This window comes from Mus musculus, chromosome 4 (genome assembly GCF_000001635.26).
Source record: "Mus musculus strain C57BL/6J chromosome 4, GRCm38.p6 C57BL/6J".
Taxonomy (NCBI): Eukaryota; Metazoa; Chordata; class Mammalia; order Rodentia; family Muridae; genus Mus; species Mus musculus.
In genome coordinates, this window is record NC_000070.6 from 132237525 (window position 1) to 132253425 (window position 15901).

Consider the following 15901-nt stretch of genomic DNA (forward strand, 5'->3'; position numbering starts at 1 on the left):
CTGAAGAGATCTAAGTAGTAATAAAGACAGATAAGGGAAATAAGTCAACAGTAAAAGCACTAATTGTGTAAGGCTACACACTGAGCTCGAGCCCAGAACCCACATAAAAAGCAGATGCAGTGAGCTGTATCTGTAACCCCAGCACCCTTTTATTTGTTTGTTTTGCTGTTTGAGACAGAGTTTCTCTGTATGGCTGTGGCCATCCTAGAACTCACTCTGTAGACCAGGCTGGGTCTACACAGAGACCCTGCCTCTTCTCCTGAGTGCTGGGGTTAAAGGCCTGAACCACCATCATCTGATTAGTTCCAGCACTCTTATAAGATGGAGCTCAGAGACAGAAGCTAGAAGACCAGTTAGCTTGGAATACTCCATAGGATACGGCAGTAGAAGTCAAGTCAGTTATACACACACACACACACACATATATAAACTGTGCACACACATGTATGTACATTGCACACCACACATACACACACAAACACTGCACACACATATACACATATACATAAACATTGCATATATACAGACAGTACACACACATGCTGCACACACATACCAAATACCTACACACTCACATTGTACACACACATATACACATGGCACATCACACACAAACACACACTGTATACATACACTGCATACACATACATACTCCATACCACACACACACACACACACATATATATATATATACTGCACACACACTATACACACCATGCACGGCATACCACACATGCACTACACATACTATATACACATATATACACACTGCGCATGCACACACCTGCACTCTACACACACACTGAAGACTCTTTTAAAGATTTTTTTTTTATCTTATGTGTATGAGTGGGTGTTTTGCCTGTATATGTGTCTGTGCACCACATGCATGTAGTGCCTACAGAGACCCTGAAGAAGGCATCAGGTCCTGTAGGGGACTGGTTTAGATGCTCTCATTTAATCTGGAATCTGCCAGTACTGACACCAAAGGTCCTTGTCTCCAATTGGTTCTTGATCAATCAATAAAGATACCAGTGACCAATGGTTGGGTGGTAAGAAAGAGGCGGGACTTCCAGGTTCCCGCAGGCTAGGAGAGAGGAGGAGGAAGAGAATGAAGATACCTGGGGGAGAAAAACAGAACACTCAGAGCTACAGGGAAGATCTTCCAAAATGAAGGCGGAAAGGGAAACCGGCCCATGGAAGGGCAGCCAGAAAGTGTCTTGGGCAGCAAGACCAATGGGCTTCACAGAAGATAACTGTGCAACTAAGCTGAGAGCTGATTTAGAGATGTTGAGTTAGGAGAAAAGGTAAGGACACACTAGCCGCAGGAGGCTTAGAAGAGCTTAGCCACTGAGCCAGTAGGGTAGGTTAAAAATGACCTAATGTGTGTGTGTGTGTGTGTGTGTGTGTGTGTGTGTGTGTTTCATCTGTGGAGCACGCCTGTGACTCGCCAGGAGCTCAAAGCATAGCAGTTAAAAAACTTGAAACATATGGCGCCCAACGTAACCACTGCAATATCCCTTGATACTGGAGTTATGGACTGGTTCTGAGCTGCTATGTGGGTGCTGGAACTGAATTCAGGTTCTCTGGAAAGCAGCCAGTGCCTTTAACCACTGCACCATTTCTCCAGCCCCCTAACTCATTATTATTAGCAGTACTATTATTATTTAAAGGAATTATTTATTTAATATACATGAGAACACTGTAGCTGACTTAAGACACACCAGAAGAGGGCATCAAATCTCATTACAGATGGTTGTGAGCCACCATGAGGTTGCTGGGAATTGAACTCAGGACTTCTGGAAGCGGAGTCAGTGTCCTTAACCGCTGAGCCATCTCTCCGGCCCCCATCATTATTACTTTTTAAGGATTCAAGATGTTAGAAAACCTAAGTATAGTAAACAAGCTTCAAAACCCTGAAACCCTTCTTGGCCCTAGGCTGGTACCACAAAGCCCCATGGTGACAATCTGCAGGGATCACTGTGGCCACCAAGGGAGGCAAAACAAACTACTACTTACAGATGCTCTTGGGAGATCTGTCTTTCTTTCTTTCTTTCTTTTTTTTAAAATTAAATTAATATTTTTTTAAAGATTAATTTATTTTTATGTACAGTTACAGCTATTTTCAGACACACCAGAAGAGGGCATCAGATCCCATTACAGATGATTGTGAGCCATCATGTGGTTGCTGGGAATTGAACTCTGGTCCTCTGGAAGAGGAGTCAGTGCTCTTAACCACTAAGCCATCTCTCCAGCCCTTATTTTTTTCTTGAGACAGGGTCTCACTGTGCAGCTCTGGCTGGCCTGGAACTGAACATGTAAACTAGGCAGGCTTTAAACTCACAGCAATCTGTCTGCCTCTGCCTCCCACGTGCTGGGATCAAATATGTAAACTACCAAGACAGGTTCTCATGAGATTTTTCATTTGCTTGCTTGGTTTTGGGGGGCTAGGGTTTCATTATATAGCCCTGGTTGGTCTAGGACTCCCTATGTGTAGACCAAGTTGACCCTGAACTCATTGAGTGCACTATTCTGCCTCCAAGTGGTGACATTAAAGGTGTGAGCCACCATACCTTTTGGGGTTTTTTGTTTTCTTGGTTTTTTGAGACAGGGTTTCTCTGTGTAGCCCTGGCTGTCCTGGAGCTCACTTTGTAGACCAGGCTGGCCTCGAACTCAGAAATCCGCCTGCCTCTGCCTCCCGAGTGCTGGGATTAAAGGCGTGCACCACCATGCCTGGCTTTATGTTGTCGTTTTAATCCCAGGTGTGGGCTATGGGGCTGCCTCCGATTGTCCAGAGCAGCTGACTATGATTTGCCTCCTGTGCAGATAAGTTTCTGTGACTGTGTGATGTGTGGAATTCTGGGGACTTTTCAGAGGGTATATAAATGCTAGGGCCTTGATAAGTGGGTTGCGTTGGTCTCAGTTTGTTAAGTAGTAAAATGCACAAAGAAGAAACAAGAAAAAAAAATTAGCTATCCTGTCGGTAAAGATCAACGCTGCCCCCAGGCCTCAAGGCCCCTATCAGCAGGAAGTTGTCTACTGATTCCTCACCTCCTTTCCCATCTGACTTCCCCAGGGGTCTCTTTCCTTTCCTCTCCCTCCTCTCTTTTTCCTCTTATCTAATGTTAGGGAGTTGAAAGTGTGATAAAAGGTAGAAGAAAAAAAGAATCCACAAAGTAGCAGAAGACTGGATGACTACAGGGTGCCACTCATTAATTACCTCTTGCCCACAAAACAATCTTTGTGCCTCCATGATGGGTCATGACATATTACATCTGCTTATTCTTATCAATAGCAATTAAAATAAGGCTATTATGATGAATACCAGTTCCAGCCATGTTACATATGATTTCATTCACTACAGCACAGTGTATGTGCTATATAAATGTGTGTACATTTATGTGTATACATATTGTTAAGAATGATTGCTATTTTAATTCATAAGACTGAAGTTTTTTTTTCCTGAGACATGATTTTTCTGTGTAGCTCCAGCTATCCTGGAACTCTTTATAGACCAGACTGGCTTCAAATTCAGAAATCTGCCTACCTCTGCCTCCCAAGTGCTGGGATCAAAGTTGTACACCACAATGCCTGGTAAGGCTCTGAAATATTAATTATTAAATACCTTGCTCAAAATCACATGGCTAGGCAGACATAGAGACGAGTTCTGGCCATTCACTCATTGTTGACCAAGTACTTATCAAACACTATTATATATTAGGCACCACACAGGGACAGCACTGCCATGTACAGGTTCTGTCACTACAGCAAGGCATCATACTATGTATTAGGTTTATCTCTGTGAAAACAGACAGTGCCCTCTGCTTGGACAAGACACATGCTCCAGTGGAACTGGCACCAGGCCCATTTTACTTCAAAATCTTCATGTTTCTACTGCCATAGCATAAGAAAACAGCCGTGTGGACAGCAAGATGGCTCAGCAGATAAAGGTACGTGCTGCCTGTCAGAAGCAGAAAGGCCTGTGCCAGTGAAGTTCCGAGACAGTGTATTGTTACTTCAAGACAGGGTCTCACTCTGTAGACCAGCTTGGTTGCCTGTCTCCCAAGTGCTGCAATTAAAGGTGTGTCTCTATGCTGGGCTGGAGATTGTGATGTGGGCACAACCATGCTGAGGAAGCTCAAGGCTTCAGACCATGTGGCAAAATCTTTACCCATTATAGACCAGGCTCACGAGCCCCAGCACGAGTGAGTGCTTATGAATAATTGTCACTGTGAGCAAAGGCCAGCCATGGCGGCCTCCTCCTCTTCCTCCTCTGAGAGCTTTCCAGCCTGAGACTGCTCACCCACAGAGACCCGCTCCCGAGAACAGCTAATCTCTCCCTCTGTGCTGAGGTTCCAGGCAGCGGTTAAGAGCACCCCACCTGACCCAGCTTTACTGTACACGTGGCTGCCCTTTCTTCACTCTCTCGATGCCCCGGCCAGGGTTGCAGGACCCAAGTCAGGAAGGAGTAGCAGCTGTGCTGCCGAGCCTGGCAAGCAGAGTTCAATGCTCAGGTGAACCCATGGTATAAGACAGAAGAGGATGGCACGTTCCCGCTGACCTTTGCATGGCTGCCACGCAAAATAACGAAATAAATGTTAAAAATAAATAAATAAATAAATAAAAATAAAGCATAGGTGAAAACAGCTGCAAAATAAAAAGCTGGTGATGGTTCCGTGGCAGAGCCCTCGCCTGGGATGCTGAGACCCTGAATCAGAGCCTTACATTTCCCAGCAGAAGCTGATCTGGTGAGGGAGACACAGGGAAGGCACTGAAATCAGACCTCAAGACAGGAGAAATTACCTTGACACACTTCACGTTTATTCCTGGACACACGAACTTCTTCCAGAGGAGGACAGCTTTACTCTCCCCACAGGTTATAGGGTAAGCGATCTCCATGTCCTCGTTCCCTTCTATACTGCTTGCATCTGACATGGAAAGGAATCTGGGATTACTAAATGATTCTTTCCTAAACCCAAGTTCCAACAAAGATTTTTGGGTTCCTTTCAGACCATGGGTTGGTTTTTTTTTTTGTTTGTTTGTTTGGTTTTTTTTTGGTTTTTTTTTGAGACAGGGTTTCTCTGTGTAGCCCTGGCTGTCCTGGAACTCACTCTGTAGACCAGGATGGTCTCGAACTCAGAAATCCGCCTACCTCTGCCTCCCGAGTGCTGGGATTAAAGGCGTGAGCCACCACACCCGGCCAGACCATGGGTTTTTTTTGTTTTGTTTTCCTTCCTTCCTTCTTTCCTTCCTTCATTCCTTTCCTCTCTTCTTTTGGATAGGGTCTCATATAGCTCAGGGTGGCCTTAAACTGAGTATACAGCAATGATTATCTTAGATTACGGATCCTGCATTCTACCAACAGCTATATCCCCAGCACCAACAGGGAACTCTTTTTTAAATTATTATTATTTTTTATTTTATTTTTATTTCATTTTATGTGCATGGATGTTTTGCCTACATGCAAGTCTGTATACCGCTTGCTTGCTTGATGCCTGCAGAGAGCAGAAGCAAGCACTGGATCCCCTGGAACTGGAGTTATGACGATTGTGAGCTGCCATGTGAGTGCTGGGAATCTAAGCCAGGTCCTCACAGCTTACTTAAGATTATTAGAAGGGCAGTGGTGGCGCACGCCTTTAATCCCACCACTTGGGAGGCTGAGGCAGGCAGATTTCTGAGTTCGAGGCCAGCATGGTCTACAGAGTGAGTTCCAGGACAGCCAGGGCTACACAGATTAACCCTGTCTTGAAAAAACAAAACAAAACAAAACAAAACAAAACAAAACAAAACAAAACAAAACAAAAGATTATTAACTATTGGGGCTGGAGAAATGGCTCAGTGGTTAAAAACACTGACTTCCAGAGGTCCTGAGTCCAATTCCCAGCAACCACATGGTGGCTCAACAACCATCTGTGGTGGGATCCAATACCCTCTTCTGGTGTGTCTGAAGACAGCTATAGTGTACTCATATAAAATAAATAAATAAATCTTAAAAAAAAGAGAGATTATTAACTACTTAATTTCTCCAGCCCCAGGAATCCTTGTAGAGTTTGACCTAACAGCTATGTCTTACTGGAGGGAGCATGGTGCCATGCCTGTAGAGACCAGATAACAACTCTTGTGTCCTTCTCTTCTTCCACCTTCACGTGGGTTCTAGGATTAAACTCATTTGAAGGTTTTCCTGCTTACTTGACAAGTACTTCTGATCTGCCGTGCCACTCTCCAGCCCCTCAGATTCTCTTGTTTTGTATGTTGGTGGGGATCAAACCCAGGGCTTTGTACATGCTAGTTAAGTGTTGTACTACTGAACAATATGGCCAACCCTACCATAAACCTTTGGGGTTTTTTGTTTGTTTGTTTTGTTTTTACTTTACTTGTTTTAATATTATAATTCTTTTGTTTGTTTTCTGAGGCAGGGTCTTGTGTACCTCAAGTTGCTGTGAACTTTTTATGTAGCCTAGGGGGCCCCTGATCTTGCTGCCACTATTTCCAAAGTACCAGGATTACAGACATGAGACAATACACCCAGAATTTTTAATTCTTCCTATGATCTTTTGAGATGGGAATTACTTTCTATATTTTACATATAAATATATGAGCTTCACAAAGAGGAGTTTCAGAGGGGGGACAGAAGACTAAGGATTGAATGTAGGTCCTGGTACATGCAAGACAAGCATTTTACTATTGAGTTTATGCCCCCGATCTTCTGACTTTGAACTTGCCCTGCAGTATAGATACATCCTAAATTTGTAAGTCTTTTGCCTCAACTGCTCAAATAGCCAGACTTACAGATTCACATCACAGGTCCTGTGCTTGTTTGTTTCTTTTTAATTTGTTTGTTTTTCCCCCCAATGGTGCTTACGGATCCCACATAGAGGCTCAAGCTAAGCATTTTACCCCACCTCTCTCTGCAAGATTTTTTAAATTTTATTTATTTATTTATTTATTTATTTATTTATTTATTATATGTACATGCACTGTAGCTGTCTTCAGACACTCCAGAAGAGGGAGTCAGATGTTGTTACAGATGGTTGTGAGCTACCATGGTTGCTGGGATTTGAACTCAGGACCTTTGGAAGAGCAGTAGGTACTCTTAACAGCTGAGCCAGTTCACCCGCCCCCCCCCCCTTTTTTAAGTATAAAACCATTTAATAGGTTTGAGGCGACATCCATGGAAAGTAAAACATTACTAATTAAGTCCAATCTTATCTTGAGAAAGGGAGAACAGTGGTAGCATGTATAAAACTGGAACTGTTGCTTTAAAAAAGACCGTACCCACTTTATGACAAGTCAGTTTCACTTAAATCAGGACTGCCCAACAAGAACATTGTTAGCCATTCATGATCTGAATTTGGTGTATGAATTAAATTATGGTATACATTAAAAGCCATGAGACAGGTTTTGTAATAAATAAGGCAGAGGAATTACTCATTAGTAGCCTTTTTAAGATAAGCTATTAGGTCTGCCTTTCTCCCTTCTTCTTAATTCCAGTGAAGATCATTTTTGTTCCAGGGATGTACTTTTTGGGATTCTCCAAATACTCCATCAGGGAGGGTGTCCTCTCCCCAGGTGATGCCTTTGTTCTTGTTGGCATCTGTGTAAGAGAATCCAACAGCCTTGCCTGGCTTCCACCCAAGCAGACCATGCAGATTTGGTCCAGTCTTACGCTTGCCTCCCTTTTCCACAGTGTGGCACTGGGCACACTTCTGAACAAAAATCTTCTTGCCTTTTTCAACATCACTCATTTTTAAATTCGATCCGGGCTGGTCAACACCACGAACATTCGGACTCAAAGACAGATGTCCTGCACTCTTGCAGGATTCTTTTTAGACCAAAAAACCCAAACTTTTTGGCTACTATAATATATTGATATTAAGTGATCAAGTTACAGGTCTGCCATCTTTTTGTATGTTTGTTTTTTGGTTTGGTTTTGTATCACTGAGACAAGGTTTCTCAATGAAACCCTGGCTGTCCTGGAACTTGCTCTGTAAACCAGGCTGGCCTCAAACTCCCCAGTGCTAGGATAAAGGGCATGTGCACCCACAACCCAGCTTAGTTGTTTTTTTTAGACAAGAGTTTTTCTATGTAGTCCAAGAGCCTGAAACTCAGAGATGTGCCTGTGTTTGCCTCCTGTGTGCTGGGATTAAAGGTATGCTCCATCATGCCTGCCAAGTCTGCCATCTTAAGTGGCATTATCAGTTGGTACACTGGGTTGGTTGGGACAGAAAATAGGGCACAAAAGACCAGCAAACTCAGGCTGGGGGCCCAGCTCAGCAGTGAACATCCTGCTGGGGGCCCAGCTCAGCAGTGAACATCCTGCTGGGGGCCCAGCTCAGCAGTGAACATCCTGCTGGCTTGGACAGGGTTCTGGGTTTTATCTCCAGAGATTTCACAGCAAAAACATGCACAAACTCACCAACAAGCTGAAGTCAAAGGTACTGGGTAGAATGGCAGAAAGACTTACCAATTCCTTCCTCGATTTTGTGTATTGAGTGGGTCTCTACGGCTACAACTGCTGCGCTATTCTCCGACCCAGCTTCATAAATCCTGTAGTGAAAGTGTCCATCAATAAAAAACTATATAAGTCATGAAAAATTAATATTCATAGTAAGGGGTGAAGACATGTGTTTTAATCAGAAAGGAGTAAAATAAGGGTATTTTCGGCATGACTTTGACAGGTTTCCCATTGTAAACTTCAAGAGGCCCAGACCACTTAGCAGTTACTGCCAGAAGATGAAACAGCTCACCTCACCCCAAGTCAATGAACCCTTCTTACATTGATTCCCTTTGCTACTATGTTCCATGGACCCTCTCCTTCATAACTTTACAGATCTGTGTTACTTATGGGTATAAAACCAGATGATTGCTTATATACATCTACACATGTGTGTATGTGTGTGCACATGCACGCATGTACCTATGGAGAACAGAGGGGATGTCAGATACCGTGGAGCTGGAGTTACAAGTGGTTGTGAGCTGCCTGCCTGATGTGGGTGTTGGGAGCCAAACTTGGGTCCTCTGAAGAGCGACGTGTTCTCTCTACCTGCTGAGCCGTCTCTTCAGCCCTTCCTCAATAACTGGAGGGCAGGTTCTCACCTTCCTTTCGCTGCAGCCTCTGACACAGCTACTAATGCTGTGGGGACCCCAACCATAACATTATTTCCTTGCTGCTTCGTAACTCTAACTTTGCCCCAGGCATGAATCCTAATGTAAATTTCTGTATTTTCTGATGGTCTGAGGCAACCTCTGTGAAAGGGTTGTTCAACCTTCAAAGGGGTCTTGACCGCAGGCTGAGAGCTACTGCTGCAAATGCTCAACACACAGTAAATACTGCTTCAAGTATAGGACAGACCTGTTCATAAAATTCACCTGACTAAAACAGAGCCAGCACACAGCATGAGACAGAAAGTGGCCTGATGACCCAGAAATGGATGGCTCTTGCTGAAATCTGCACATTATAGAGTTGGGGTTTATTTTTTTTTTATAGCCTTTTAGTCTTTCAGAAGCAAATTATTGGCATAAACCAAGTATATAGTAACATGAATCTGCCCCGTGTACCCAGCAATCACCAGAGGTACCACTAAATGGGAGGTTATGCAATCTTCTGACCGTACCACAATGAACACAACCTCTCTCATGTGCTCTTTGAAGCTAATCAGGGTTGTGCCTATGTGGACTTTGATGGAGTCGGTTAGGTAAAGCAGATCTTCCCAAATGTCTCTACATTCAGATGACCTAACATGTCACACGAGTGTCCTTTGTTTCCTCTCTCATCAGTCTTGCGCACTAACCTGAACACACTGGTATCTGAAAGTACCACCGGTACACTGGTCTCTGCAGATGCTGACCCACCACCTGGTGGCACCTCTACTGTGCAGACCTCCCCATTGAATTAATTATGTTTGCAATAATCACCATGCTATTTTTATTCCTGAGCTGAGTATAATGTCACATGTCTGCCATCCCAGCACTTGAGAGGAAGAGGCAGGAAGGGCCAGGAGTTCTAGGTCAACCTGGAATGCAGGATGCTGTTCCAATAAACAAACCCAAACAATACAGAAGCCATTGTCTTACCCCATGCTCTGTCCCTGTCAGGGCTGTCACCCTGCACACTGCATGGGGACTGGGCACTACACTAGACCTCTTCCTCTTTTTCCTGCCTTTGAGTGAAGTGGTGATTGCGTCTATTTCCTTCCCTTTCTTTTGTACAGTGGACGTTAAAATAGACCCTTAGACATGGTAGACAGGCACTCTGTCACTAAACTGCATACCCAGCTCTTCTGCTAGTTTTCCGCTTTGTGCCCTCAGTTCCAACAGCTGTCAAATCTTGCCAGACAGACTCTTTAACTCCAGCCTCGTCCCTGACTCTAACACCACTGCTGCTACTTTGACTCGGGCCTCATTATGTCCAGCCTTGGAAGAGCTTGCCTAGACTCTCATTAATCCTGTATACTCCTACCAGAAAATCATGTGGTTCTCCTCCTTAAAACATTTAAAAATTGGGTTTCTTTGTATTTACAGTTCTAAGGACTAAACCCAGAACCTCTCACGTGCGTCCAGGGTTTTACCCCTCAGCTAAATTGCTATTTATTTTTTTCATCTCTTACTATTTTTTGTTTTTGGTTTATTTTTCGAGACAGGGTTTCTCTGTGTATCTCTGGCTGTCCTGGAACTCACTTTGTAAACCAGGCTGGCCTCGAACTCAGAAATCCGCCTGCCTCTGCCTCCCGAGTGCTGGGATTAAAGGCGTTCACCACCACTGCCCGAATCATCTCTCACTTTTATTTTGAGACATGGTAGTAATGAGTTGCCTAGGCTGGCCTCAAATTCAAGTGATCCTTCTGCCTCAGACTCTACAGTGCTGAAATTACAGGAAGTTCCCTCATCCCCAGCCTCCATTGTTGAGTTTATTTTTTATTTTTGCATTGCTAGGGATAATAGTCATGACTCCTGGAAGTGGCAGCATATGACTTTAATCCCAGGACTGGGGAGGCAGAGACAGGTAGATCTATTTGAGTTCAGGGGCAGCCTGGTCTACAGAGGAGCGCCAGCATGGCTATACAAAGGAACCTTGTCTTAAAAACACACACATACGCGCACGCACGCACGCACGCACACACGAACATCCCAAACCAAAAAAAAACCACCACCACCAAATCCACCTGAGGACCTCACACTTAGAGGCAGCTAGGCAAGCAGTGAACTGACTGAGCTCAGCTCTCCACCTGTCTCAGCAGTTTGCCCATCACTTGGAACTGCCAAAGGGTGGCCCAGCCCCAGGCTGGTGACGATTACTGATGTTGAGAGAGGGTAAGGAGACTCAGAGGAGGAGGAATCAGTCCTTCTCCAGACAGGTATTTACTGGGCTCAGGAGACCAGCAATGCTGCCACGGGCACGATGGGGGAGCTCACTCAGGTAATGGACATCAGCCAGCCTCCACCCTGTGCTCTAAATCACTAGTCTTCGGATAAAATCTGTCATGTTCTTCCTAGTGAGTGTCTTCCTAGTGTGTTACTGACTGTAAAACATATCATTCTGCGCTGATAATTACTTGAACCAAAATGTCAGTCTTCAGCCGGGCGTGGTGGAGGCGCACACCTTTAATCCCAGCACCCGGGAGACAGAGGCAGGTGGATTTCTGAGTTCGAGGCCAGCCTGGTCTACAAAGTGAGTTCCAGGACAGCCAGGGCTACACAGAGAAACCGTGCCTCAAAAAACAAAAAACAAAACAAAACAAAACAAACAAACAAAAAGTCAGTCTTCTCCCTGAGTGATAGTAATTTGTTCCTATAATCCCAGCAGAGGCAGGCTGTAAGTTCAAAGCCAGCCTGGTCTACACACAATGAGAGCTGCAGGACACCCAGGGCTATTACACAAAGTCTGCCTCAAAAAAGTCAGTTATGTCAAGCAGTGTTTCAGGACAGGCAAACTCAGGAGCACACCTGCCCAGGACTCAGTAAGATATTAGCTTCCTTACTTCAGGTGGACTTGTAACAGTCACACGTGACCGTGTTCTCAGCTACCCATAGATTTCAGGTATGGCCTAAGTATATGATGAAGACTCTAAGCTAAGGATCTGGTTATTTTCTATAAAAATCAGTTATTGATTCTGTGCAATGAAAAAGGAGAAGCAAGCCAGGCAGTGCTGGTGTTTAGTGGCAGCACTCAGGAGGCTGAGGCCAGCCTGCTGTACAGAGTGAGCTCCAGGGCAGCTGAGTTCTGAGGTTAAGCCTGCACCAGCCGGTTTTATGTTCCATGTGTTGCCAAAGTGTTTGGATTCTGAATATAATTTTTAATGGTAGTTATAAAACTGTATGAACAAATCAAATTTTAAAATGCTAATTAAGGGCTGGTGAGATGGCTCAGTGGTTAAGAGCGCCAACTGCTCTTCCAAAGGTCCTGAGTTCAAATCCCAGCAACCACATGGTGGCTTACAACCATCCGTAACGAGATCTGACGCCCTCTTCTGGAGTGTCTGAAGACAGCTACAGTGTACTTACATTAAATAAATAAATAAATAAATAAATGCTAATTAAACAATAATAGCAAATGGCTTAGCAGTTAAAAAGAATTAGCTGCTCTTGCAGAGGACTGGGTTCAATTCCCAGCACCCACATGATGGTACACAACTGACACAACTCCAGTCCCAGGAGATCTGACATCCTCACAGACATACTTGCAGGCAAAAAGACTAATGCACATGAAATAAAAATAAATCATTAATATAAATATTAGGTGCTTTTCCTTCTATCTAATGCCTCCAGGATAACCACTCACTCCTCTTTTGGTATGACTGTTCTTGAGCTTTGGTTACAGCGCTGTCAGTATTTAACCAAACATCCTTGGTGCTGGAGAGATGGCTAAGTGGTTAAGGGAACTCACTCTGTACAACAGGCTGGATTTGAACTCACAGAGATCTGCCTGCTTCTGCCTTCTAAGTGCTGGGACTAAAGGCGTGTGCCACCACCACTAGGCTTTTTTTTTTTTTATCACCCCTTAAAGTTAGGCATGGCAGCACCACACACCTATCCTCTCAACACTGAAGAGGCTAAGGGAGAAGGAGAGTGAACTTGGGCCCAATCTCGGCTACGTAACAAGACCTTGTCCCAAAAAAGGAAAAAGAAAGGAAGGAAACAGACAGACAGAGAGATCACTACCATCAACTTGCTCCCTCCAGGGTTTCTCTGTGTAACCCTGACTATTCTGGAACTTGCTCTATAGACCAGGCTGGCATCAAACTCGAGAGATCCACCTGCCCCTCCTTCCAAGTGCTGGAATCAAAGGAGTGTGAGACTACTGCCCAGCCCAAAGAAATGCATCCTAAGTCCTATCTTTTTTTTTTTTTTTTGTTTTTTTCGAGACAGGGTTTCTCTGTTTAGCCCTGGCTCTCCTGGAACTCACTTTGTAGACCAGGCTGGCCTCGAACTCAGAAATCTGCCTGCCTCTGCCTCCCGAGTGCTGGGATTAAAGGCATGCGCCACCATGCCTGGCCTAAATTCTATCTTTTAGGGTTAATATATAACATAGCTCAGGGACAGATCATCTGTGCAGCATAAGACAGGTTCCAGGTTTGACCCTGAACATTGCAAAGGCATTTTAGTCAACTTTTCTAACAGATAGTGATCCACTTAGCCCTTTGTCTTCACTAGGTAAGGGATTCCATACTTAATCCATGCACTTCTGGCTTTTACAATAGATCACAAGCTTCACGGGGGCAAGGACCTTGTACTGTTTCTTCTAACACCTCCACAGTGCATCTTCATGGTGATGGGAGTGCACAGATACTTTTGATAGACTGAGCTTGATAATGCGCCTATCCATGAGTGTTTGAGAGCTTATAGTAGAAATATTTTTGGATGTGTCTTTCTTAGTTTCTGAGTCAGCACCACATTTGAGAAATATGCGCCTGGGCCCTGTGCTAACTAGTGTGGAGAGAGATGAGGGAGCCACAGACGTCACCCCCGAGAGCTCACACTGTAAAGGCAGAGATGGGTACTAGGGAAGAGCTCTAAGATGACAGAGATGGAAACCCGAGAAGCTCTAACTGAAGCAAATGTTTATGCTGTACTAAAGCACTGTACAGCTCCTACTTCCCATCCTTTCAACCTCGCAGTAACAACTGTCTGGAATAGCCAAATTGCTAGCCACTCACCCTTGTTGCACAGGCTGTAACTGCAAGATCACTTGAGTTTTAGTGTCTTCCGGGTTCTCCCCTTCATTTCCTTCAGTGGGTACCACAACCACATCTCCCACTGGGACGCTCACTTCTGCATTGGCCATCTTTCACATGAAGTCAGCTAGCTGGGGCTGCTGCGGGGAACGAGAAGCATGAGTAACTTCACCTTGAAAGAGACAGCTACAGGAGAGGAGCGCCAGATAAGGAACAGCTCAGAGTGCCCAAAGATGTCCTCTGTAAAGGATGAGGACTGAGAGGAGCTGACAGGCGCACACGGGCTCTTAGCGTGTTTTCATAGACATATGACGCACCAGTGGTTTGCCAGAGCCAATGCTACCTGCTCCTCAGACCTAACTGTGCATCTCTCTCAAGTTTGGAGAAATTAAGTTGGTAGCCTGGGATCATCATCGGCCCTGGGAGGGATCCCATCAGCCCAGAAATGAACAGCACTAGAGTGTAAGGGTGGTTTTGTTTGGGGTTTTCTTTGTTTTGTTTCTTGGAGACAGGGTCTCACTATGTAATGCTGTCTGACATGAAAATCAGTACGTAGACCACCTTGGCCTCAAACTCAAAGATGAGTCTGCCTTTGCCTCCTGAATTCTGGGATCACAGAACTTTGCTCTTGGCTTTGGTTTTGAAAAGGGACTCTCAGGAAGTATTCCAGGCTGGCTCCACTTTGCTGATCCTTCCACCTCTGCCTCCCAAGTGCAGCATTGCAAGCATGCAGCATACCTGGCTTGTTTTTTCTGTGGATCAAGTTACAGCATAGACTACTTCCATCCCAAAGAGTGGCCCCTGGAAAGTAGGAATCATACCTATTTTAAGTGCAAGTAGCCATTTCATATCAAGTATGTGATATTACATATAGTGCTCTATCTTTAATCAACACTCAGTAAATATCTGAATTCAGGTATATAGCTGTTTGTAACAGCTGACTTCACTGTCTTAAAAACCTCTCTCTTTCTATCTCTCTTTCTTTGACACTGTTTCTCTGTGTAGCCCTGGCTGTTCTATAACTCAGACTGTAGACAAGGCTGGTCTCAAACTCAGAGATCCTACAACTCACATTAGAGGCATGAGCCACCACGTGGCCAAGAACTTTCTTTTTTAAAAAATAATTTATTTTTGCCAGGCGGTGGTGGCACATGCCTTTAATCCCAGCACTCGGGAGGCAGAGGCAGGTGGATTTCTGAGTTCGAGGCCAGCCTGGTCTACAGAGTGAGTTCCAGGACAGCCAGGGCTATACAGAGAAACCCTGTCTCAAAAAAACCAAACCAAAAACAAAATTATTTGTATTTTCTGTGCATTGATGTTTTGCCTGCATGAATGTCTGTAAGGGTGTCAAACCTAACCCTCTGGGAGAGCAGAGAGTGCTCTAACCACTGAGCTCTCTAGTCCAAAACCAAGTCTCCAGCGCAAAGCAATCCTTCTGCCTCTGCTGCAATGTGCTGAAATTACAGGGTATAAGTCGCCAGACTTGGCTTTAAGAACTTTGTTCCTTTTGTCTTATTTTTCGAGACGGAGTCTCAAATAGTCCAGGCTGACTTGGAACTTTCTCTGTAGCTGAGGATGGCCTTGAACTCTCGATCTGCCTGCTTCCACTGGGAATGCTGGGACTAAGGTTTGCACCTCCACATGAGTCACAGAAACAAATCAGTTGCTCAGAGTGAATGGAGATGACACCGTCTGACAGCTCCTTGCAGAGCTACTGAGGACACCACCAAGTC

At 44.7% G+C, this 15901-nt stretch overlaps 1 protein-coding gene and 1 pseudogene across 6 annotated transcripts in view; both read right to left on the reverse strand.

The window, feature by feature from the left end:
• Positions 1-15901, reverse strand: part of Gmeb1 (glucocorticoid modulatory element binding protein 1) — a 40585-nt gene that overhangs the window by 16500 nt on the left and 8184 nt on the right. For 2 of the 6 annotated variants that reach the window (NM_001122992.1, XM_017320332.2), the window contains exons 2-5: positions 14907-14969; positions 14151-14308; positions 8462-8544; positions 4801-4925 (exon numbers count right to left, since the gene is read on the reverse strand). In NM_001122992.1, coding sequence (NP_001116464.1) covers positions 4801-4925; positions 8462-8544; positions 14151-14278 — 336 coding nt within the window. In that variant the 5' untranslated portion in view covers positions 14279-14308; positions 14907-14969. Of the gene's footprint in view, positions 1-4800; positions 4926-8461; positions 8545-14150; positions 14309-14906; positions 15163-15901 lie in introns of those variants that run through there. The other 4 variants (NM_020273.2, XM_006539079.4, XM_006539078.3 and 1 more) reach the window with 3 other exon arrangements.
• Positions 7161-8455, reverse strand: Gm13252 (annotated as a pseudogene).